Here is a 26,079-nt window from a genome sequence, read left to right on the forward strand (position 1 = left end):
CTCTAGCACTTTGTCTTTAGCTAAGAGGCAATTAACTTTACTAGAGTTTGCAAACAATGCTTAATGTGACAAATAATAACTAAGCCTGGTCATCTTGGTGATAAATTAATCTGTGCTTGCCTAATTCATGGTTTAGAGATTTATTTTTTTTTTTGGTAGGAAAAATAATTTTTTACAACTGTAAACCGTAAAATCTATACTAACACAGTGCCCCTTGCACTTGACCTTGTTGAATCCTCATGAGGTTAGCATGGGCCTGCTTCTCAGGCCTGTCCAAGTCCTTCTGGATGGCATCCTGTCCCTCAGGGTTGTCAACTGCACCACTCGGCTTCGTGTCAACTGCAAACTTGCTGACAGTGCGCTCAATCCCACTGTCTATGTCGTCAATGAAGATACTAAACAGTACTGGTCCCAATACAGACCCCTGAGGGATGCCATTTGACAAGCATAAGGTCTCGCACCTGAGAAAACATAATCCAAGAAAACAGCACAGGCTGGGATCTGCCTGGCTGGAGAGGAGCACTGTGGAAAGAAATCTGGGGGTTCTGGTGCACAAGCTCACGAGTGAACAGTGTGTTGCTACGTCAAAGACAGACAACAGGCTGCTGGGTTACAAAGACATCACCAGCAGAGATAAAGATCCCACTTTACTTGACACTTGTCAGGCCACAGCTAGAATACTGAGTTCAGTTTTGGTCCCTGTTATACAAAAAAGATGTGGACAGGCTAGAAAGGGTCCAGAGAAGGGACACAAAGATGATCAAAGGCCTGGGAAGCCTCCCCTATGAGAAAAGGATGAGAGAACTGGGTTTGTTCAGCCTAGAGAAAAGAAGGCTCAGGGGAGATCTGATCACCATGTTCCAGTATTTAAAAAGGTGGCTACAAAGAAGATAGACACTCCCTTTATAGAAGGAGTCACCTAGAAAAGATGAGGGGTAGTGGGCACAAATTATTCCTGGGGAGATTCTGGTTGGACACGAGAGGATAATTTTTCACAATGAGAAGAGTCAACCATTGGAATAATTTCCCCAGGAAAGCAGGTGATTCCCTAGTGTTGGACACTTTTAAGATTCAACTGGACAGGGTGCTGGGACATCTTGTTTAGACATCTTGTGTTTTTGCCAAGAAAAGTTGGACCAGATCCTTGAGGTCCCTTCCAACCTGGTATTCTATGATTCTATATGAAAGTGAACATATACTCTACCACAGTTACTTAAGTCAAAGCCTGCACAGTCCCACAGGAGAAAGAGCAAGCTTTTTATGTGAGAGGAAATCTTTATTTCAGTTGAGAAATGTTTAATGTGATCCATCTTTGACTAAGGTTTGAATGTTCAGAGGTTTTAACACTGATAACGGCAAAGTACCTTTGCTTATCTTACAGTGCACACCGCAGCATTAAATGTGAGCATGAAAAGATCTGGCAAAAGCTCTCTAAGCTGTTGATATCTAGTTCCCTACTCTAAGGATATTCCAGCCCACTGATAGCAGAAGTGGTCAGCATGCAATCCTGCCACAACTAAAAATCATGTAACCATACAATACTGCCTACAGCCTAGCTATCAATTATTGTATTTCATCAGAAATGCATTTATTCTAATCATAATGCTTCCAAGGAATACAAAGTTCCAGGTTCAACCTTTTACCCAGGTCAGTGCTCTACAGAATCAAACATTTTCTCGCTGCCAGCTGGCAAAATTTCAGTGATTTCTTCAGAAATGTCAACATAACTGCATTCGAGTTGAGTAAGCTTTTTTTCCCTAAACTTGACTTGCTCAACATAAAGGCACCATAAAATATTTGCTCTCAGATTCCACATAAAGCACTTTCAGAGGTCTTCTGGAGACTTGGAGCTCTTTGGAAGCCAAGCATTCCACTATGGTAAGTCAAAGTTTTAGATTTATGGTTTTTTAATGAGGATACAGATAGCTATTTGCTTTAAAACTGCAAAAGAAGGATATTTAAAAGAATCACATAGCTATACATTTTTAAACATGGATATATTCTATTAACTGCAAGATGCAAAGAAAGTAAGACACCTTTGTGAATTTTGTTCTTTGTTTTCTAATTCTTTGCAAGAAACTACACATATATCTCTTGGTCTTTCACTTGCTGTTATCCTTTTCTCAGAAATGTTTGTGAAAATATTCAGAATTTGGTAAATATTTAGGACCATGCTTTTAAAACCTATACATGTGAAATACAGTTTAAAATATAGTCCCTTTACAATGAGAAGTGTAATACACAGTTATTTGTCTGCATTTCTGTTTAGTTCTATCAAATTGTGTCCTGTTACAGCTCTTCAAGCCTCCTAATGTGTTTGCAGAATCTGAATCAACAGTTAGGTAATGTTAAATATATAGACAAAATCCTATGGCCCAGTTTTCCACTAATTTATGCTCATGTAACCCCCAAAGTTTTAGACATCAGTTTCTACCTTTGAAGAGAATCTCAGGAATAGCGTAAGTTTTACAGAAGAGGCAGTAGTTTCTGTAATATATATAGATTCATAAATAAAGGGAGAAATTATCGTCTACTTTTTTCTCTGCCTAAGCTTTTCTGAGGGCTTGTCTATACTCAGATAAGACTTAGTTGAACAAAATGGTCTGGTAGCTCATTTCACGTTAATTCATCCACTTTAAAAGGCCATTAAATTTCATTTGGAGGATTCTGTTCTGCAAGGTGGCTGGTGGCACCCCCTTTTTAAGAGAGCAAACAAGAAAAAAAAAAAAAAAAAAATTCCTTGAAGTGCCTTGCTCACAGACCACCCAGAACAACACAACTCTGACGTTTAACTAAAAGCTCTTGGCATCAGTATAACACTAATAATCTCTGTAATTTCTAATAAAGGTTACTGTTTCTGCCAGTGCTTTTTTACCTGTTTGATACCCTCTCTGCTCAGCCTACTTACATGTAAAATCATAGAATAGTTAGGGTTGGAAAGGACCCTAAGATCATCTAGTTCCAAACTCCTTGCCATGGGCAGGGACACCACACACTAAACCATGTCACCCAAGACTCCGTCCAACCTGGCCTTGAACACTGCCAGGGGTGGATGTTGAGATCCTCTATGGAAAGCCATGATTCTCTGAGCTCGCAAATCCCCGGATAGCTGCACAGGACAGATGGCCTGGCAGATCCTTACCAAATGCACGTGGAGCCTCGCCAGAGGCCAGCTGCAATGTTACATCCTACAACTTCACGAATAGGAGTTGCTTAGACAATTTTCCTTTGGCCAGGCACTACAAACACCACCATTTCAGCATTTCAGTCTTTCTTCTTAATTTGTCTCATCCTGACTATGGTGCTCGGCACAGCAACTAGCTCTCTTCTACCCCAAACCCTCAGGAACTCCAAATCACAGAACTGCTCTGGAAATTAAGCATTACACCTTTCCCAGACCATTCTACAGACCCTCCTGCTCCTCCTTTTCACCACACCATGAATGTCCCACAGCCCTGTAAGAAAGCAGCACATCAAGGATTAAAATAGCAATTTTTTTTCACAGCAGACAAAGGAGATTCCCCTTGATTCACCATCTGCCTAAGGTTCAAGACCTTTCCGTGTCTTTTGACATTCATGATTCAAGTAACCCAAAGTAGACAGCAGAGCTACCTAAAAACAAAGACTCACTGCTATTTTAAACCCCAGTTTCAAGTAGCAACAGCCTCTGGAATTCAGAACAGTAACTTGAAAAAATCTACTCATTTTACAATCCTTTGATGTTAATCTGCAAGTGCTATCAAGAAATAGAAGTAACTTTGTCCATCGTTTCTCAGTCTCTGGCCATTCCTAAACTTTTGCCTTAAGTTATCCAGCCTGAGCAACCCATCAAAATACTCCTGTGCTCTCTCATGCTTCTCCAGTCCCCCTATCCCAGTGTAACCATTGTTACAAAGTTATGCAGGCTTTTTCAGAGAAGTCCTGGTTGTTCAGCAGGTCCCAATGGACATCTCTGAAGAGGTCTTACAGATATTTAGCTGTTGCCTCCACCAGACAAAGGAAGGTTGTACTGTGACATATCGAAACCTATGTGTGCATGGTTTGACAAGATGGCTCATAGGCTGCGAAGCAGAATGTACAGCACTGGAATTTTACATTAAGACACTCAGTTGTGTCTCTCTTGTCTGCACAGCCACAACTTACTGGAATATGATTAGGTCTGTGACCTCCACTTCACTGCCAAATCTTGAAAAATTGCTGTACCCAAGTGATACAATAAGATATTATACACACAGTAATTTGCCGGATAGATAGTTGTATCTGACTCAAAGGCAATAACTAAAACAATAATAAGAGTCTGACAGGGCTTTCAAGTGTGTAACACTACTATAAAATTTTGCGATTTCTAGAGATTGGACTTCAGCAGGTGCCAGATGCTGCTGACACATTTATTTCATATAATTCTGGTGGGGGTTTTTTCCACCTAAAGAAAAAGCCACCAAAGCAGTAAAATATCTGGAGTGCCCTCTTCCAGTATTTCCATGTACACATAATGTTATTTCTAATTTTTGATTCAGGTTCAGTGACTTAGCTTTTGAAAATGAAGATAGCAGCCTTCAAGTATCTGAAGGGGGCCTACAAGGATGCTGGAGAGGGACTCTTCTTCAGGGACTGTAGCGACAGGACAAGGGGTAATGGGTTTCAACTTAAACAGGGGAAGTTCAGGTTAAATATAATGAAGAAGTTCCTTACTGTGAGGGTGGTGAGGCACTGGAGCAGGTTGCCCAAGGAAGTCGTGAATGCTCCATCCCTGGTAGTGTTCAAGGCCAGGTTGGACAGAGTCTTGGGTGACATGGTTTAGCATGTGGTGTCTCTGCCCATGGCATTGGGGTTGAAACTATATGATCTTAGGGTCCTTTCCAACCCTAACTATTCTATGATTCTATGATCATCAAAGCAGAATTAAATTCATGCTATGGGCTTTATGTCTCTTTTACAGAAGAGCTTTCTGGCTTTCCTTGTTGCGATGGGCATCACAGTGACACTGGGAGATGCATACTGCTTTTCTAAAATAAACAAGCCAGGGGAGACCGACAAAGGTAAGAACAGGGAAGGTTTTCTCACTTGATTGTTCTGTGGTAGCTTGGCTTTATGTGGAGCTGCCAGGAAGGGCTTCAAAATATAAGGGATGGGGAAGATGTTAGAAAGACATATATTGGTTACAGCACCAAGTTGCCAAAAGCAGGGAAAAACTAAGTCTTCCCCTAGACTGGGTACAGCTGCAGCAATATTATTGCTACTTCTGGTAGATTGCTATGGCTATTCCAGCACATAGAGCTGATGCAGGAGTTGAGAGTAGTTCTGAATAGTCTGGCGCCAGGTGGGAGACCTGTCTGTTTGGTTGCTCACTTTTGTCCCAGATCTGTCACACTGAAACTGTCTCTAACAAGTGAGGAAGAAATAAGTTCAGGCTGTCAAAATAGTCCAGATAATAACCTAGAGAACTTTACTATTGCCAAGAAAAAACATTTTCAGAAAACTTGGAATAATTTTAAACCTTTCAGCCTTTACGTGGAGGCTTAAAGATTTCTTCCCTCCCCCTCCCCCCCCCCCCCCCCCCCGCTGTTCTATGCAGGCTGTGTCCTGGATGGAAAACTGTACCCCTACGGAGAGATCGCAAGAACAGAAAATTGCTTCAGATGCAGCTGCAGCAAAGAAGAAATAAGTTGTTGCTCCCTGTAAGTTTGAACTTCTTGGTAGCATCATTGCCCTTAGGAAAAGCACAGCTTTCCGTTTGCTGGGGATAAATGAGTTTCTAAGAGAGCCTTTCCTCACCCATGTAAGAGAGCTAGGGCAAACCACACATAGCTTTTGATCATTTGGATCCTTGGCTGCGTTTACCTTACCTTACCTTACTTTATGCTGACCGGGAGTGGACAGAGGTCTTTCCAGACACAACCAGTTGGTTACCTTTAATTTACAGGAACTGATGAACTCCTCTTACACTGCAGTTAAGTCTTTCCTTAGCAGGTAAAGAGGGGGTAAGAAGGAATTGGTTCCACAAGGGACTCAAGTGAAGCTCCTCTAAAGGGCTTATGGTGATCCTTATTATGACCCTTTCCAGAGGTGCTTGTCTTCAGTTAATATGCTGACCGTAGAGTGACAAGGCTCTGCTCTGAAGTATCTATCATCTCCAATATCCTCCTCTCCTTTCAGACTACCTTCTCTAAGGGCCAAAATGGCTTGATTATGGTTATCACCTTTGCTCAGGTGACAATCTATCAGGAAACAGCTACCACATTCTAAGCAAACTGGCAATAATGAAAAATTAATGGAAAAGAGATAAAACATTCCAAGACCATGCTTATGTTGCTCTGCAGTGGTGTGCTAGAAATCCCTGTGCTAGTGCTAAGCATACTGCTACATCTGCACAGCACACTGCAGCAAGGCATCATTTGAGGTCCTAGAAGCTGTAGTTGTGGGGGCTTTCAAGCTAGCTAAGCTGTTCTTAGCCATAGTTACAGAGATTAGTTCCAGCTATAATCATTGAACTGATGAATCGTTTATTGCTCTCAAGCTAACATTTGCTTTCTCTTTGCCAATGACAGCTTTCACACTCCTATTGGTTATGACAAAGAGAGCTGTAGAGTCATTTTCAATAAAAAAATCTGTGACTATGAAGTGGTGCAGAAGAGCGACCCCACGAAGGAGTGTACTATCTATTCTCGTGTGGGCTAACTAAACATCTGCTCCAAACCTTTCTGCACTGTGGAATTCCTTCCCTTCCTACAGATGTTTTGCCTTCACAAAGAAGCTTGGAGATATGGGAGATCTTATAAAAGAGCACTTCAGTAGCTCACTTCTAATCTCCTAATCATTGTAATTCAGTATACAAGATGTATAATCATATACAATGTTTCATTTGTCATTAACTTGCATTTTTATCATTGAGTTTTTCTAAATATAATAAATCCAGATGAAACATCCAGAAATGCTTCATAATGATGGTTCTTTTTATGTAATAACATGGGGCAATGTCACCTTCTTTGAAAAAGGAACGAATCCACCTCACTACTCTGACTACTCTGCACCAATACCCTGGCACAAGCCATTCTTCTGCTTTGCAGGGTCTGTTCTAGCCAAGGGTCACAGCAGACATTTTAGCTCACTACGTGTCAAAGTCCATTATCATTTGGAAGGGGTGCACTGTTTGGGATACGCTGTACAATGGGGCCTACTCAGGGCACACCTAAACTGGTGCAGGAGTTTTGGCAAGAGTCCTTGAAAAAAAGAGGATGGAAGATCATCATCCTTTTTCTGCCCCCTACCCCCTTCTTTTCTGCCATATGTCCTCCTCCAAGCCCTGCTTCTAAAAGTCTGCACACACTGCACTGCAGCAGTGGTTCTTGCCCACACTGAAAAAAAGATCTAGATCCCTGCCCATGGCGGGGGGGGGAGTGGGAGAAGGGTGGGACTAGGTGATCATAAAGTCCTTTCCAACCCTAAACATTTTATGAGTCTACGATCCGTCACTGCAGACATGCTTCCTCATGGCAGCAGAGCTTGAGGTACTAATAAAAGGCAGATGCCTTCTGTCTCTTCAACATAAAAATTCCCACATCCCTGGGGAGAGAAGCCCAGCCAGTGATGGTCTTCAAAACTGAATCTCACACCTGGCAATTGCTAGTATCCTAAATCTGCCCACACAGGAGCCCAGGCAACAATACCCTATGAAATACTGCTTCTACATGGCCTCTATGCTCCAGAACTGTTAAAACCCCACAACAGTCTGCAGTTAACTGTTGTATGGCTTAAAACCAAACACATGTTCCAAGAGGAGTGGGCTGTTCAATGATGTTCCATAAGCACAACAGGTCTGTTTTCTTATAAAAGTATGAGGCTACACACAGCTGAACACTTAGAGGAGGGATCCTCATTTGGCCCCAAATTGGTTACCAGCTTGTATTTGTTTCTCAAGACAACTCATCTCAAACTCTGCAAGCCACCAGTAGAGTCAGAAGGATTTAAGTTGGTATGTTTTCTCTGGCTTTGTTTTTGGTAATTTGCCTATGAAAACTGTTTTAAACTTTCTTATGGCTTCATTCAAGATATCTCCTTTTGGGAAAAGGATTCCAGCATTTTGCAAGCAGCGGTATCACATACTTCACCTTTTAAAGTTCTCTGTGCTGCAGGCTGGATATCAGTCAATAGCTCTGTTTCTGTACAGTTGGTTCCTGCGAGGCAGAAAAAATGTGAGGGGCCTGAATTAGAGTCAGTTTAGCTTTTTCCAGTATAAACATTCGCACATGTCTTTTTAAAATCTTCCATTCGCTGATTTAATCATGTCATTCCTCTAAACAGCAGCATGTGGAAATGAATGTTCTCACATTGCTTAAGGTCCAAAGGTAAGTTTTCTCCATAGATTTTTTGCATACTGCAGGAAAGGAACAATTTTGAAACTTGTCCTGACTTCTCCCCTTTCTGCCAGCTCATGTCAAAATCACACAGAACACAGTCTCAATTGATACCTGAAGGAATGTTCTCACTTACAGAACAGCTGCAGCTTCTTAGGGCAAGTAATATTTTTAGCATGGAGATCCAAAGACTTCCTACCAACATAGCTCACAGAACTGTTTCTTGAGAAAAATCAGTTTGGGGTTGGTTTTTTTGGTTTGGGGTTTTGGTGGGGTTTTTTGGGTTTTGTTTGTTTGTTTGTTTGTTGGATTTTTTTTTTTTGGTTGGTAGGTTTGGGTTTTTTCCACCCTTTTTAAATCCTCATTTTAAAAATAAACTTTTTCATGGCTAACAAAAATTACTCGGAGGTTCCTCATGGATTATTTTTTTTAATTCAAACCACTGAGACATGCACATATCAAGATTAACATCCAGTTTGTTGTAGTCTGGAGCTGTTCTATGTGATACTGGAATTATTTCAATATTCCAAGTTTTTCCCTACCAGAGTCTTATAAATTAAGGCTACATTTTTCTTCTAAAATGTCTGAAAATTAGTTTATTATCTCATAAGGTCATATTTGTGTTTTTAATATTAGTAGTTCCTCAGTAAGACTTCCTATTTTAAGTGATTTACAGATAGTTCATTCTTAAATGAAATAGAATTTCAATAGCTGTCTTGATGTTGTTCTGTTCTAGTTGCTGCCCATCAGGAACAGACAGGAAGGGTGCAGCAAAAGCAATGGAAGGAAGCTGGATTTTATACATTACATTGGAATTAAAGAGAAAAGGATCCCAACAGCCAAGATATCCCATGGATTTGGCTGAAGCATTCTGTGGCTGCCCTCCCCCCCACCCCAGTCTGTTCTGAGTCCATGCAGCAATAATTCCATGGAATGAGTGACTAATAAGTTTAGGAAATTGAAACAAGCTTATGATCTCTAAATAGAGCTGAAATACAGTGTAGGTGTAGAATTAACTGAGCTTCCAAAAAAAAAAAAAAAAAAAAAAAGAAAAACGCACAGAGGTCATTCAACTAAATAACTGACAGTGACAGTATAAAACTGAAGTTAAACCTCCTTTCATTTTGTGCATGCATGTACAAGTTGTGTTAAAGGTGGAAGACTACATGAATTTGGTTCCACCTGGAAGACTTCCAGGCATGCTTCCAAGGCCAGTCTGGCCAGAGCAGGGTCCACTATTGCACCATGTAAGTTCCACAAGACCAGAGTGACCAGTGGCAAGAGCTACAGCAATGCTCCCACCTGCCATCCTTGCTATAGCTAACTCCGCAAGTCACACCTCCAAAGTCTTTACTTTTTCCTTAGCCTTATGATCTTAATTTGCTTAATCAGCTGCAGGCTGGGATAACAAGCTGGGTTTGGAATCACTGTGTTTTTTCATTTCCAAAATAAACTCTTCTGTCATTTTCTAGTTCACTGAAGATTTCTAAGATATTTTTGTTACTATGCAGTTTGAGTTGAATGTTGTAGGAAATATTGCATTTCCCATAAATTGGAGATCTCCTTGCAGCTAGCTCTGTCTCTCCTATCCATTTCGGTTTACTGTCTCTGGACATTTGTCCTCACTGCTATAGTATCAGCATCTGTGGCTATCTTCCTCAGTGCAGAAATGGAAGTTTCTGCCTTGCAAACACAGCCTGGCAGTTGCAGTTGGTTCTTTAGATCTTCTTGTCCATCGCCATGTTTGTGGCTTGTCACTTATCCTCAGCAAGAGGAATCTTTGCTTACCCACAGAACTAAACAGGGGAAAAAAAATCCAAAGTGTTTATCATCCCACTGAAACTGCAGTGAATTAAAACTGAAATCTGACCCAGGAATGGGGACTCTGCCACATATGGAAGGAGACAGGCATGTTCAGATCAGGGGAGAAATGGCACCTCCAGCTTGGGCCTCACAGCTTGAACTGAGACCTCAATTCAAATTTCTGTTATGCCACATGTTACCTGGGACAAGTCACTCACACCATCCGTGTCCCTTGCCTGTAAAATGAATACAATTCTTGGCTAATTCCTATGCCAGGAGAGATACGAAGACATAGGCTTTGAGGTTTGTGGGTATATGAACCTCAAAGTTAATAAAAGTGTTCACACCAAGATAAAACTTCCTTTTATCACATATACAGAATATTTCTGTGTCAATAGTGCACTGTATATTTTAGCACAGTTTGCTTGGGCTTTTCCCTATAACTGTTGTTCTTTCTCACATGCAAATGTGGCAGACTTTGTTTAACAATTGTAAAAGCAATGTACATTATACTTAGCATTGTCAGTTCAAGGTCAAGACAAATTTATATGTAAAATTGTGTTTACTTGTGATCTGATATGCCTCATGCTTCCTCTTCTTTCTTTCCGCCTCTCAATGGCAGTGGCAGTCAACCTACTGGTATTAATAACTGGATATGTGAACTTGTCTCCTATAAGGAGCCCTGTACTTACTCTCTCCTGTAGAAAGCTGATTGCCTTTCAAGAATGTGAGTAGTGAGTACTGTAGTGCTGGGTTAATAAACAAGGTTCCTGGACTACTTTCATTCTAGTGCACCTCTTCTAGCTTTAAGTTCATAAATAACGCTACTGCTCCGAAATCATGCTGTGCTTCTTTGTTTATTGCCTAGCACTAAAAAATACAGAAAAACCAAGGCTGACAATCCTGCATTACTCATCTCTGCAGTCAGTGAGATGTAACTAGAAATCCCACCTGAAGAATGACTAAGTAAAATAGTGAAGTAAATCTTCAAGAAAGTCCCCAAGATTTTTCCCTGCCTTAGGAAGAAACAGGAGACTGTGTTCATCAGCATAAGTGGAAAGAGCACACAGAATTGGGCAGAGCACTGATATTCTTAAAATGTTTTTAGTAAGGAATAAACCAGTTGTGAAGACAACATGAGATTTCAACAAAGCAATGTCTGTTGAAGATACCTGTTCCCAACACAAGCAATACACCTATCATACAGTACAAAACCATGAAGAAACAGCATAATATAGACCACAGATTACCTCAGTAATCAATACATGAATGGACTATCTACATAGAGTTTGCTGCTCTGAGTAGTTTCAGCACCACAACATGTTTTTAGGGTCCCCTGGGTTCACAGGTCACCATAAAGAGCTTCTTCACCATGTCCAAGCTTAGAGAGGTTACTCCCTGCTGCATCCCAAAGAAAGCTGCTTGCCAGAACTTCTCTCCATACCTAGCATAGCTTGCATCTAGAAAACAGGGAGGGTCCTGCAATGGGAACAGCAGGGCAGTCACTGCTTGTCTGAAAAGTTGAGAGAGAAAACATTCATGCGCATTGGTTGGATTTTTGGATTTTAGAGTTGAGTGACAAACGTGTTTTATGCCACTCAGCACCAAATCAGCAGCTTGACTGCATTTTGGCTGTAACAAATGCCACAAGTTTCACTCTAGTACACCAGCATCACAAACTGCTGTGTCTGGTGACTTATGTTCACACACAAGAACTGCTGCAGGGTGCCTTTCAAGCAAGATATTGCATGCAAGCTCTACAACATAAGAAAAAAAAAAACCTGAATATAAGTCAGTGCAATTTGATGATCCTTTTCTTCCAAACTGTTGCAGAATACTTGCTCCAGATTACCTTTGAGGACATGGAGGAGCCAATCACTTAAAAAAGACCCTGTGGTACTTCCCACAGTATTGTCAGCCAAGGAGAAATAGTTACTTCTCAGAACAAAAAGATTGCAAAGAGCAGACATGCAAAGCTCTTGCTTTTTCTTCTGTAAAGAGATTTCCAATGCTTGTACTCATGAGCTGTCATGTTTTGCTGATTTACCAGTGATTAGGAGTCAAGGGCAGGAGCCGCGTGCCTGTGATGTTAGTCATCTCCTGCTTCAGGGCAGTGCATACATCAGCATTGCCAAATCTAACTTATTAGTGATAGGCTGATTGTGGGCAGCTTTATCAAACCTGTGAACTTCAGCAGGCACTTCAGCTCTTTTCTGCCATCCTGAAGAAAGATCTGGTAACTGCAGAAAAAACAATTTATCCAACCTACTGAGTTGAAAGCCAGCTAAGACGCCTGCTTGAATAGTGGTCTCTGGCCTGCATTGCAACAATGCTGGCTTTCTCACAGACTTCCTGAGCTAGCTCTCAACTCTGGAGTTTGGGTAGAAGATGTGGAGTAGTCACCCCAGCTTGGAGTTCAATGTCTACTCCCAACCCCATACAATAATGGAACACAATTAGGCTTGATGGAAAACTGATCAATAAAAACGGTTATCTATGACCCTTTTCTAAGGCCCTGCAGATGCCAGCCACTCTCCACAGAAACCATGTTTTACATGTAAACCTTCCAACCGCTACTCCTTTTCTACAAGAGCCTTCTTTCATCTTCAGCTGATGAAGAAAGCTGAATGATTGTTCAAAGTTCCTCTCTTAAAATGTAGATGGTTCAAACTAAGCATGCAAGTTTTGTTGTCAGTGACAACCACAATGTCTCTAATAGGTTTCTCAGGCCAAGTGCTAAATACTCATTTTAGACTTGAAATTTCTTTCAGGTTACCTCCCAAAACTGCTTTCCAGATCTGGTGTGGCACAAAAGCCACACCTATTTTTTTACTGCCTTTTACAACTAAACCTTCCTGTATATAATTAGCTTATTTTAATAATGTCCTCCCCATGAGGTCATTTTGCAGAAACCTCATTGGAGATATTCATGCATGTTCAGTTTGCTCAGTGACTGATGTAATAAATTCCCTCTCTATATAAGTCCTCGGAGAAGATGAGCTTCCTACAGGCTGTCACCTTACTGAAAGCCTCATAATTCTGCAAAAATGGTGAGTCCTTACATTTTATACTGTAAAAAAACATGTCATGTTGCTATAGATTTTAAAGGAGGTTCTCTTGGATTTAGCTCAGGACTCAGATGTCTAAGCAACTTGGAGAAAGTATAAATTCTGTGTTTTGAGAGCAAAAGACAGATAGATAGGAACAGGCAGGTAAAACCTTGGGTGACATGTCAGTGTCTATATGTCAGAAGATGTCTAATAGGACTCTAGCTAAGATTTTTTATTATAACCTGTTTTCACTTACATGCAATGTTTGGGGATATCTTTTTGATAGATATATTTGCAGAAAGCAGCCTCAACCTAGGAATAGTTCATTTTTGTGAAGAGTCTGTATAACATCTGATTTGAGTTAAACTCAAAAATGTTGTCTTAATTTTTACTCATTTGCAGCTCTGTGCGGTTTAATCTCTCTTCTGCAAAACAAAATGCTAGTTTCTCCTCCCCTCACGTCTCAGGTATGACTTTTTTATCAGTCACCAGTTCTATTCTTTCCAAAACAAACACACGTATATACAATGTGTGTGTGTGTGTGTCATTGTCTACTCCTGGTCTACTTTTTCTCTTACCAACATTTTAAATTCATCATTGCTAATCCCATCCTAGAGTTCTTCCACTTTTTTCCTTCATATCTGCAACGAAAACTTTTGATATTAGGATGAAATATTTGAAGGGCCTAGAGACTAACTGAGAAATTTAAGCTGACCTTTAGAAAAAGCTGCTGACAAAGGTGAGAGAATATAGAATTATCTAGGTTGGAAGGGACACCTGCAAATCATTTGGTCCAGCCTGCTGCTCAAAGCAGGACCAAGTCTCCAGTGTTCAACTTTAGATGAAATTCTTCAGCTTGTTCCTAGTTCTTCAATATTAGGTTGAAACTCCCAGTGAGTTCTACAGACTTCGGTGAAGAAGTTTTTACAATCAGGAGTGAGGTTAGTAGCAGAGGCAGTCAGTGACCGATCCCATGGAGAAAATAAGAACAATAAAAATTGAAGGGGAGGGGAAAGGAATAGAACTCACTCCTTTTAGAAACACGTCTGGGTCTATGAGTTCTGTATCAGGCAATGCTTGCATTTAACACCTTGGAAAGACAGACCTTTTTCACCTCTCCCACATGATGCTTTGCTTCTGCTTCTTCTAAATGGTTCAGTATTCCTGGTTGCATGTTGAAGTGTTTAAACTGCAAAAGACAATTGGATTTTTGATTTGAAACCACGATGTATTTTCCTGTTTCTAATGGTAGTATTTATGATCAAGAGATACTAATAGTTACTGAAATATTCATATGAATTCTGCTTTCTTATACAGAAAACCATCTTGGCCTGCCTTCTTGTTCTTGCAGTTAACATGCCACTGTCCAATGCTTATTGTGTCCGTCAGCCATCGAAGCCAGAGATGTCTGATGGCAAGATTGTAGGTAAGAAATCAACTACCCTCAACTGGACAGATGTCACCACAAGCACTTCCCAATTTGATTTGTCCATTCCATGCAATTTATCAAAATTTAGAAATAAGTGGAAACAATAGAGAGAAAACATTAGGAAATGGGGAGGAAAATGGGGAATGGAGAGCAGGGAATTTATAATGTTATAAAAAAGAAGGTTATCTGAGGAGCTTCACACAGGCTAAATTATAAACTAATTTCGTCTAGGGAAGTAGCATAGACTTACTTTATCCACCTGCATGATGTAATAATTCATGTTTTCAGTATAACAGCATATTTATAAATACAGAGAATGGGGGAAAGGGTCTTTCTCTGTGTGTATGTAGTTGGTATAAAGTAGGAAACAGATTGGCAAGTGTTCAGCACGCTGGTCAATTTACTCATTAGTTGTTTCCCTGTCCAAAGCCAGTTCTTAAGAACAGAATGGCTGCTCCCCTTGAGTCTGGGACTGTTTCTCCAGAACGTAGCTTCTATCATCTGTAGATTGACAGAGTAGATATAAGAAAATAAGTGCTCAAAAAATAAACGTGCTATTATTTGGACACAAGAGCAGCTGATGTGTGCCAATATGCAAAATAAACCAAGTGCCCCCAAAACAGAGGTTTTTCTGGGAAAGATAGTGCTACTACTAGACAAATGAGTTAGCATTGCCAAAGAAACAAGACATTTATAGGCAAAGACACAAACTAGAACCCCCAAATTCTCCACTCTCTCTTGTCCTATCCACATAAAATCCTGCTTTCCAGGTCACTTATTTAGAAAGTGTATTCTGTGACTGTTGGATGGGAGCTTTGAACACAACACGTGCTTTCTCCTTGAAGTTTAGGATTGGAGAAAGATTTCCAGGCAGATTTAGTCTTGCTCTAAATGAAGAGTCAACAGTAGCTGGTGTTACCAGGAGGGGAAGTCAAAGCCTTTTCTACATTTTGACCAGGCCTGTGCCTGAGTGCTCCAATACCTGTACTTAAAGATGAGCTACTCCAGGAAACCTAGTGCTGCTGATCACCGCAGGAAACAGAGGCACCCAGGATACCCTTGTCCATGCATTAGAATCATAGCAGTCCTGGTCTGTTGGGGAACCTGTGTGTTTGCCAGATAGGGATGCTAATGTAAAAAGCCAGCAAAGATCCGACCCATTTTGTACAAGCAGTAGTGTTGTTAGTACAATAGGTCTGACACTGAAGGCTGTTTGCATACTATGTTTTCAGGCTGCCGTGACTTGAATGGAGAGCTTCATGAACTTGATTCACAGTGGAGGACTGACAGCTGCCATGATTGCTCCTGCTCTGAGGGTGCAATTGACTGCTGCTCCAGGTGAGTTCAGAGCAGAGTGGGAGTTTTCCTCTGCTGCCATGATACAGCACAAAACATTTCCCTTTATGCAAGGGTCCCTGAGAAATGACTGTGATCCTTCTCCTGCTCACTTGATACCACAAAGTTATGCATTAACCCAACAACATAATCTCTGAACATGCAAGAAGTTCCTCTGACAAATATACCTCATGTTTACAAATATTCTTGATTTTAAGAAGAGTACTTCATTCTTCTTGGACATAAAATTTCAGGCAAGATACTGATTCAAGAGAGAACAAATTATTACTCAAGAAATTTCTACTGCTCCTAATCCAGGTCTTCCCAAAGCCACACATTGCCTCTCTTTTCTTTGAGGGGCAGCTCAAGGTACACTGGCCTGCCTGTAATTTTCCTATAGTGACAACCAACCACTCATGCAATTTTGTTCCATACTATGGCTGAAGAGAAAAAGCAATGATAGTGGAGTAGCAAATAAACACAACAAACATCCATTGGGTGTAAAAAAGATTAGTAAACTACAACTTTACCCTCATCCTGCTTAAGCAGTAGACTAAGTAACATTTGAGCTGGGAGCTTTGCGTAAGCCCCCTTTTCTGCTCTTGAACACCTCCCTAGAATAGCCTCTTCCTATTGAAGGTGTAGATATCACCTGAAATGGAAGCTGTTTACTTCTTGGTCTCATCACCTCTTTGTCTTTCTTTTCGCAATGACAGCTTCTCAACACCATCTAACTATGATGAAGAGAATTGTGTAAGCATTTTCAACAAGGAGACCTGCACTTATAAAGTAGTGGAGAAAGATGATCACTCGAAAGAATGCCCAGTACATGAGTGGGTGGGCTAATAAAGAAGGATTGTGGATTTGGGAATTATTTCTTTTTTGTTTGTTTTAAGGGTTCTTTCTCACAAATTAAAACAACCTGAAAAATGCAGCTGTAGATTTAAATCTATTCATAAAGCCTAACACATAATAAAACTGAATATCTACTCACAAAAGACTCCCTTGGTTTCTCTGCCTTCTGCTTTCCCATGAAGAAAAAACTGACTTGTTCCTTCCTTGAGATCATAAATTAAAGCTGACATTTTAAAGCATCCTCAATAGATGTTAATTATATATCTTCTGTAGTCATACTTCAGTGCTAGGGAGTGTATTCTGCTATCTGTGCACAGGGTTCATAATTCTGTTCAGGAAGACTACAAGCTAGAGAATAAAAAGATTAAGAATATAACAGTAACCAAAACGCAAGGTGTTTTGATTACATTTCTGAAGGCAGTGGTATACATTTTGTCAGTATTTGCAGAAATATTCTGGGTTCCGTATAGAGACATCTGCTTCTGAACTCCTCTTCTGCAGTACCATAACCTAAACTGAAAATGCCAACAAGTCTGGGGTTGTGACCTGCATTTGACCAAAGACAAGATTCGCATTTATGGTCTCATATATAAGAGATCAAGTTCTGTGCAGCTTTCCAAAGAAAGGTAAATTTTATTGGTTTAATCCAGGGCATGAGCAGGCTGTTAGTTTCCTACTTGCCTCTAGCTACCACCTTCCAGAGTCCAGCACTTCAGGGTTGAGGCCAGGTTGGTTGGACGCAGCTTTGAGCAAGTTGGTCTAATGGAAGGTGTACCTGCCATGGCAGGGGGCAGAACTAGATGATCTTTAAAAGGTGCCTTCCAACCTAAACCATTCTACAGATGTCTTTCTGTCTGCAAGAGACTTCCAAGTTCAGTTTTAAGGCATGTCCATAGAGAATGCCAACTCTTAATTCAGTCATGACCAGAGATTTATATTCTGTTTTAAGGCCTAGTAGATATATGCACCCAAAATCCAGAAAAGCCAGCCTGGACCAGCATTCCTACATGACCCAGACCTATTCAACTACTTTTTAAATCCATCCAAGCACCTTTCTCTACCATCTGCCAGGTCTTGTTATATGTGGATATATGTTATACCGTGTCTGCTATGCAGAAGTAGGAAAAATTTTGTATCTAACCCAAAAAAACCCCAGGGAGCTCTCCTCTTGTCTGCTCCAAGTTCCAACATGGAAACAGATAATGTTACCTGTTGCATCCAGGTTTGGAACACCAGAAGCACAGCGGGGACTTGGCTTCTTTCTGTAGCAAGGAGTCTAGCTGTGGGAGGATGTCAAAACCCTCAAAAAAAAAATCAAGAAAGCAGAGACAGCATGCAAAGTTCTGCTTGGCAAAAGCGGGAAGAGTGATGCAATGTTTTGTTTTGGCATTTCACTGCTTCAACACACACAGCTATAGTCCTATAGAAAGAATGCATCTCTCCACCCTCAAAGCTTTAGATTATAACATTGCTTGCACAATGTAGTGGAAAGGAAACATTCACAGAAGAATTTCCTCAATTAACCTAACACATTAAAGGTTTAGGAGACTCTGCAGAGCCTTGAGAGACAACACAGCCCAGGCTGTATGCTTTCTTCCTCCCAGTTGCTGTCTCCCCAGTTGGTAGCACACAGCTCTCCTGCTAGCTCTTCTAGCAACAAAGGCAGCTTCAGATAGCTGGCCCTCTATTCCCAGTAACTGTTTTCAAGACAAGTCTTTTGAGTAGTGGAAAGGCGTTCCTGCCCTAAAAATGAAATCTAGTGCTTAGCCTACCAACTACCAAGTCTTTTAAACCAAACACCAGAACACACACAAATCTGGTGGAAGTTTCCCTATTAAAAAGTGTTTATCACCTAAAACTTTATGGTTTTGTACCCATTCATGTTTTGTTTCCATTAAGATTTTTTGCTTCAATCTTAAAAATAAAATTCAATTTAATCATAAACAAGGAAAGTGCATGTCTCATCTACATTATACATACCTAAGAAGCCAGAGATTTGCAGTTCACGTTCTGCTTCATGCCAATTAAAAAAAAAAACCCCAAACTGATAAATTCAAACCACGACAATTTTGCTTGTTCACCTGGCTCTTAGCTAGCTCTTCTGTTGGTATGCAAGGAAGTTTGCATTGGCACCTTTTGAAAGCCTGAAAGTTTGTTCAAATCTATTGCTGTGAGCATGTTTCCTTGGGCCAAGATGTGGTTTATTTTAGGGTAAACTGATTGGCTTTGTAACAGGTACTTACATGAAACTCCAAAACGTGTAAGTAAGTCACACAACCAATTTAAAACACTCAGCAAGAATTGGTTACGTTAACATTCCTCCCCACATCCCAGAATTCTGTTTTCACATTAACTTCTTTCAGCATGTTTCAACCATTGGTCCATGCTTTTTACAGTTCTTCAGGGCTTCAGTGCTTTTGCAGAGTCAATACTTCAAGTAGATCTCCATTAAAAAGCACTGATAAACTGCAGTCCTTTGTCACCACAAGGTAACTTCCTTCAAAATAACCAAGTACGTTCTCCACTAATTCCAGAGGCTTCTCCCACTACTGACCTGGCCTGCCAAAGATGGGGCAAATCTACAGAGAAAGAAACAAGCAGTTTCATTTAACAGCTAACTGTAATGGCTCAGAGACTGTGAAATCATTCCTTCCCTAAGCCGTATAATGCAGAAGTCGCTCCAGTTCACTGTATGAAAGACAGGGTAGCTGGACTGAAATACCATATTGGAATGGGGTAGCTTCGCTAATGTGCTATCCTGAGCCAAACCACAGTCTAATGAGAGTACAACAGCTCCCTGTGGCACTTTGCCTCCCCTTTTCAGTTCCTAGTTTGGGACTTTCTTGATCTCTCCTAACAGCACTATCCCTTTGTCTCCCCATGCCCTGTGCATGGAGGAAGCTTGGCAGAGGTTGCAAGAGCTTATTTTATTGGGGTGCTCTCCTGCTTTAACCCTGCTCCTGAACAAAGAGGTGGTGTCCTGCACAACAGAGATTATGGTCAAGCAGAGGTGAGCAAGGGTCTGGCTCGCTGTTGTATTAATTCAAAATTCTTTATACCCCTCAAGTCATAAACTGGATTATTTAACAAATGTCTTCTTTCCAGGTCAATTGTTTGTTCCTATTTGTAAGATCTGGCTGTGTAAGGCAGACTATTAATCAAGCTCATTCAAAGTATAGAGCATTGTCTTCTAATATTAACAGCAAATTATACAAATGGGTTAGATAAGAGATCAGCTCTGTAACATTATTATGAATCCTGGCAGAGACATTTAGGAACATAACACCCAGAAGCTCAGCGTCTGGTTTGGCTACATGGCTGGCCCCAGGCCTGTTTTTCAGATGTAACTACTGTTGAGCAGTTAGTATCCCTCATTAACATCTCCCTCACTTTCTTCCGAATGCCTCTTAAATGGGGTACTTTCCCTTCTCTCCTCAGTAAGAAGGGGTTCAAAAGTTAGAATGACCAAATTTGTATCAGAAGTGGAGAGAAGCAAACCAGTATTCTTTGCTTGGTTTGTACTGCCAGCCAATAATTTCAGAAAGGACCCAAGTTTTTCAGCAAGCCTAGTAGGAAAGTATCAGAGCTTGATCGGGCAGATTGCTATAACTACAGCCCAGCTACTTTAATACAGCTTATTTATGTACAGATATGACAGCTCTAGAACTTTCTTTTTCTGTTGTTGTGGAGTTTTGTTCGGTTCTTTTTTCTGTCCTATAAATCCACTAGTCACTAGATGACATCCTAGCTCTGTCACAAGTCAGAGCTACAGGGAACACAAAACCTAGATGCTGATTCAGTTGACAGATGAGCTCAATTTCTGTTTACTCCAGTAAGGTTTGAAAATGCAAGTGGCTTTTTAGGAGTCTTTAGTCTATATATTTAGTCTATATCCAAGGAGGTATCATGGATGGGACTGAGTAGTTTTAAGAGAATTTTTGAACTTGAACATAGAGCGGCCTGCCTGAGAGAGAAGGGTAGTTCAGGAGAAGGAACACTTTATAACACTACTTCAAAGTTTCATTCAGGGAATAGATGCATTAGGACCCCTGATTGTTAATAGAGGAAAACCAGGAGTTTCTCCTTTCAGCACAGCAGTGCAAGCTGAATCAGAGGTGATGGCTTGTGAAAACATCACTAGGGATAAAATGGAAAGTCTAATATTAAATTCTGAAATAGGCTGGTTCATAGGAAAAATAATGCTGGAGTCAATTCTGTTTGGGAAGAAAAGCAACTTCATAAGCTTTCTTAACAGTAGAAGCATTGACAGGACCAATCATGCTTTAAGGCTTGTGGTAACCAACTTCTTGCTTACAGAACTCTCAAACTGCAGTTTTATTATATCAGCACTTCATTCCCCAAGATTTCTAACGCATTTCCTCAAAGGCACTACTGTCAGGACGCAAGACAGCAACAGAAGAACAAATGCTTGTATGTCAAGTTACCCTGTGCAACATTTCTTCCCCACCATGAAGTCCCCAGCAGATGAAAGCTGATAAGGCTGTGGGCGTTGGCTGCAAGAAGCACAAACAGCAGAACATGCCATGTACAGTTCAGGAGGTGTACATGTAACCAGCTGCTTCCACCCATCTCCTCCAGTACTAATTTGGGATAAGTATCCCAGGAAAGTTCTGTTGCCTGCCTGGACCCTACAGCACAACTGGCATCATGTGATTGAATTTCAATGCTTTATGGGTCAGATAGACACATTTGGAAGGGTGTAGATGGACACAGGTTAGACAGACAAGACCAGCACCTTGTCTGCAAGAAGCAAAACAGAAGATGTTGGTTTTAACACAAGGCTTCCTTGCTAGAGCTGCTACCAGACTCCTGTAACTGCATAACAACAGGTAGCTTCAAGGTGTTTGAGGAGGGATCAATATGCAGTTGTTCAAAGGTGTCATTGCCAGGTCTGAATAAAGCCAAGCCCACCATGGCAGGAACATGAGGATGACAGCTTTAGCTGCTTAAGCTACAGTCTAGCAAAGTCCTATGATCATCATCCAGCAGTTGGTCATCTTTGTAGAGCCACTGTTCCTTTGGCAGCCTCTTCGTTGTTCCCTCCACCACCTTTTTCAACTCATGCGCAGTTGCCTCTTCAGCCTTAGTGAAGATTGTTGTCTTGTGACAGCAAATCATCAAGCAGACATCCATCACTACCCTAAGGCTTCTATCACTGGGAAACAAGTTTAAATCTTTGTGAAAAACCTGTATTTTCAGCAACAGCTGAAGTCAAGACAGAATTGTCATTAGATGAATGTATCCAATGGGGACAAGGAGGGGGATAAACCCAACAAGCCTACTGGGAGCTGCTCTGCTAGACAGAGATCCTCATGTTCTACACAAGCAGAGCTAGTAAGTATTCAATGACTTTTGTTTTCCTAGCTAGAGATTATGTAGGAGAGAGCTTTTATCACTGTTAATGAGCATCTGTATTTTTTTTAGCTTCTTGCCCAAAAGTATTTCATTGTCAGTTTGCTTTGGGCCATGCTCCCAGGAGGAGCCAAGCATGCAGCTCTAACTGCACTCAGCACAGGAGAATACAGCACGCAAAATAGCTGCACTTTGTGGGTTTCTAGTCAGGCAAGAGCCAAGGACTTCCCCGGTTCTTTCACATGTTCAGTGAAGACAGGAAAGTTGATAGAGTGTTGAGAGTTGTCAAACCAATGGACAGTGTTAAGACATTTTAGCCTTCTACTACAGTTCTAGAAAGTTGTCAAAATAGTTCATTGCCTAGAATCAGTGCTGACAGTGGAGGCTCAGCTTAGGAGTAACTCTTCTTCTTCAGGGTTTGGCTAGGGTGGAAGCGACTCACACAAGAGTAGAGCAGGAGGCAAAATTAGGACTGGTAGCATTAGCTTAAAAGGGAGCTCTTCCAAGCCCAGCTAATTTAGGAGTACATAATGGTAGCACCAGTGTAGTTGCTTGTCACATGCAGAGCATGTCACGCCCAAGAAGCTAAAGGCTCACTTAAACTCTGTAATGCCCAAGAGAGTCAAGGACATCTTCCCAGATCTGCTATTACTAGTTCCCACAGAGAAGTTCAGGGCCAGCATGGGGTTGGCTGCATGTGCGCCCACAGACACCAAGCCCTACTCCCAGCCCTCTGGAAGAATAGCTGCACTTTAGGGATTTGGGCTACTCTTGTCTTCAGTATGAGAAGGCTAAGGTCCAGACACTCATGAGCAGTTGCTGCTCCTCCCATCCCCCCAGTTGGAACCCTCTCAAGAAGTGAAGCAAGACACTCCTCTAGATGAAGACAAGCAGTGGCAGTGGTCAGCTACCTGCAGGCCTGCACTGCTGAAAGAAGGCAGAACTCTCACTGAGTAGGTCAAAAAAAGGAGGAGTGGGAGGGGAAGAAAAAAATATAGTCACCTTGTTTTTCTCTGCTGTCTGCGCTTTGGTATCACTGGCACATGCAAGCTTTCCATGACAAACATAGGGTAGGTTTAATAATCCCTTATATGGTTATTCAAGCTAGATTAGACCAAAGATAGTAACAGATGCAATAACACTGCTGTTCCAGTATTTTGTTTTTTTTTTTAACTAATGGACAGAAAGACACTGCTGTTCCAGCCTGGCAGAGCCCAGTTCATCCATCACTGAGCAGTGACCCAGGGGCACTGACATTTAAGTACGGCCATTAACTATCATGTTATGCCAACTCAGACATGCACATGCGCCTGTTCCAGTTGAGGTTCCCTGTGCTTTGCAGTGTGGTCTCCAAGAGAGGGGAAGAAAGGAGCAGAGAGATGTCACAAGTGCAGCACAGCCAACAAAAAAAACAGGGAGCTGCTCTGGACTCACTTTTGGTTTATACAAGGGCTAATTCCTGCTGGTGGTAAGTGGGACCTTGGGATCTAAATAAGTTTGTGGATTGAGACCAAAATTACCACCTCCATAATCCTACTAGTTTACCGCTCTTCAAGGCAGAGTTGATGTTACACTGCCTTGATGTTCTGTCATTTTGTTGAACAGTTTAAAGAAAGAAGTCAGGCCTTCTGTATGAGCAGCAGTTAGAGAACTTCATTTTTGCTTCAAAGAGAGAGTGTTCAGAGACACCACCAACCTGGACAAAGGAGAGCATGCACATAGGCTAAGCAACTTGGAGTAGTTCAAGTTTAAAATAAACAAACCCACACAGATACAAAAGACCCGTCTGCCTTCTGTCCCAGACTAGTAAAGGTGTGAGCTGATGAGTAAAGAAAGGGAGAGTTGATAGAGAAATGCCTTTTTAAAACTTCCATTAGTGAGAGGATTTCGGCAGGGTGCGTTTGCATATCCTAAAAGCAAGGAAGTCAGTCTTGAATCCTTTCCACAGAGGGAAGACAGTACCAGGGAAAACAGCAAGCTGCCATAGTCTCCATGTCTCAGAGCTATTCAACCTTCTCACTCGCCACAGTCATCAGCTAAGCAAGTGAGGCTGGGACAACTTAACTTTCCCTTAACAGAGGAACTCCCAGAGGACACCTGCTTAATACTGCAGCCCCAAAAGGTAACTTCAGTTACATCTGCTTTAGTAGAAACTTCACATTAAGAAGGTAAAGCTACCAGGCATTTCTGGCAGTAACAGCTTTGATCTCACTACAATTCACCTTCCTTTTTTATACATTTTTCTAGCTGAGAAAACCAAGTATTCTAAGAAAGTTCTTAATACCATTATTTTCTCCAAGGAAAAAATTATAATGAACTAATTAAGTAAAATCATCACCTTTAGTAAAATAATAATTTAGAATCCACCGTGCCCTTCAAGTCAGAAATTACTTGTTACATTTCCTTGCAACTATATCCTTATTAGAGAGATTATACACTGTAACACCTCTCCTTAAGAAACAACACAAGATTCGTCCAGCAGGGATAGGGCCAAAGTAGGTCTGGCCCCTAGTTACACCAGACCCTAATCGAATGGTTTCAATTAAGGTAAAACCAAATTCACATCACATAGTTAAAGGCTTAGTAGTGCAAAATCTGTGTAACATTTTCATCTTGCTGCCTTTAATTGCTAGCAAAGTCATTTTGAGCAAATCATTCCCTTCAAATAGAAATCAATTCCTTTAAGGGTTACCAGAAGAGGAGTATTTTCTCAAGGAACTTCATTAGATACCACAACTGTTTCCTGCAGCAGAGCCACACACAGAGAGCATGATCTACTAAAATCACAAGGTTAACACAAAACTTGACAGATCCACTGCAAGGCTAAAAGTGAAGTACAACAGAAGCTCTAAAGCCTCTTGCTAAGCACACACAAAAAAATAAACAAAAAGAACTTACATAAATCAGATCTTCTGCCATAACAAAGAGCGACTACCTCCTCCATAACTGTCCCTTTACTCCAGATACCTCAAGAGACATGGTTGCTCTGCTACTGCCCTTTTATCCCAAAGCCACTTCCAGTGCAGCTTTGCTTCCTGTAGCTATTTGTCAGTCAGTGGAAGCCATACCAATCAAGGTGTCTAATTAAACTCAGGTGTGCTGAAAGAGCCAAATTAATGTAACTCATTATGTTGGGAATACTTTGGTAACTTCTAAAACTTGTTATGCCTGTGCTCCAATTCAGGAAAACATTAAATCTCTACAGCCCCTGATACACCCACTGGGATCTGTGCTAGTTTTCCTGGCTGGTTTTGAGATGCAGCCTCACATACCGTGTGTTGCAACAGTCTAATGCCTGAACACCTATGGCAAGATTTGTATTGAAAAACATGTCCTCATTTTAGTGTTGCAGAAACAACACTGCCATTTGTGTTAGAAATTGTGTCAGAGGCAGGGCAAGCGTATAGTGAAAGAAAACTGGAACTTTTTGTTTCTTTGCCTCCCTCAACCCTTAGCGTCACCACTGTCAGGAAGGCAGCCATGAGTGACAATCATCATGACTGTTATGTCCATTTCTGGCTTGAGACCATGCACAGCCCATCTCACTTTTGCTGCTGAAAAAGTAAAGTACTATCTGATCATGGTGATCTGCCTCTATTTCCCAGGCCTGGTTTTGCTTCAGCAGCTGGGAGATACAAATAAACAGGTAGTCCCTGCAGGTCACTAAATATAGACAAAGTAATATGTCTTATATAAAATAATTGAAATTAAAATAAATCAGACTGGGAACAGTGGACTTTCCACACCACTGCCCTGTATGAATAGCCTGTCCCATATCTGGGGGCGATCTCCCTGTAGCAGGTCAGCTGAACAATAGTGTCCTGCTACCTTGCATAGCAGGTGCCCTTTCCCCACTGTTCCTTGATGGCCTGCCAGTTCT

The 26,079-nt window shown here is 41.2% G+C and overlaps 3 protein-coding genes across 6 annotated transcripts; 2 read left to right on the top strand and 1 right to left on the bottom strand.

Annotated features, from left to right (window-relative positions):
- The first annotated feature begins 1,770 nt into the window (after positions 1 to 1,770).
- Positions 1,771 to 6,932, top strand: LOC115608671 (beta-microseminoprotein-like). The gene is made up of 4 exons (XM_030487841.1): positions 1,771 to 1,878; positions 4,940 to 5,039; positions 5,576 to 5,678; positions 6,549 to 6,932. The coding sequence occupies exons 1-4, from the start codon at positions 1,876 to 1,878 to the stop codon at positions 6,676 to 6,678; spliced, it is 336 nt and encodes a 111-aa protein (XP_030343701.1). The 5' UTR covers positions 1,771 to 1,875; the 3' UTR covers positions 6,679 to 6,932.
- Positions 6,933 to 8,177: 1,245 nt separating this feature from the next.
- On the top strand, positions 8,178 to 16,885 carry LOC115608672 (beta-microseminoprotein-like). Of its 4 annotated transcripts, none has more exons than XM_030487842.1 (5): positions 8,178 to 8,345; positions 13,141 to 13,207; positions 14,525 to 14,633; positions 15,869 to 15,974; positions 16,688 to 16,885. In XM_030487842.1, exons 2-5 carry the CDS (start codon positions 13,205 to 13,207, stop codon positions 16,815 to 16,817), a joined length of 348 nt encoding a protein of 115 aa, XP_030343702.1. In that variant the 5' UTR covers positions 8,178 to 8,345; positions 13,141 to 13,204; the 3' UTR covers positions 16,818 to 16,885. The 4 variants fall into 4 exon arrangements, with proteins under 4 accessions (XP_030343702.1, XP_030343706.1, XP_030343705.1 ...); XM_030487845.1 differs by lacking the exon at positions 8,178 to 8,345 and adding an exon at positions 12,178 to 12,813; XM_030487846.1 differs by lacking the exon at positions 13,141 to 13,207.
- A 4,732-nt stretch (positions 16,886 to 21,617) lies between these two features.
- ELOB (elongin B) lies at positions 21,618 to 21,980 on the bottom strand. The gene is given in 1 exon segment (XM_030488091.1): positions 21,618 to 21,980. A coding segment is annotated over 1 exon segment (363 nt).
- Between the last annotated feature and the right edge of the window lie 4,099 nt (positions 21,981 to 26,079).

The sequence above is a fragment of the Strigops habroptila genome, chromosome 5 (assembly GCF_004027225.2).
Source record: "Strigops habroptila isolate Jane chromosome 5, bStrHab1.2.pri, whole genome shotgun sequence".
Lineage (NCBI taxonomy): Eukaryota > Metazoa > Chordata > Aves > Psittaciformes > Psittacidae > Strigops > Strigops habroptila.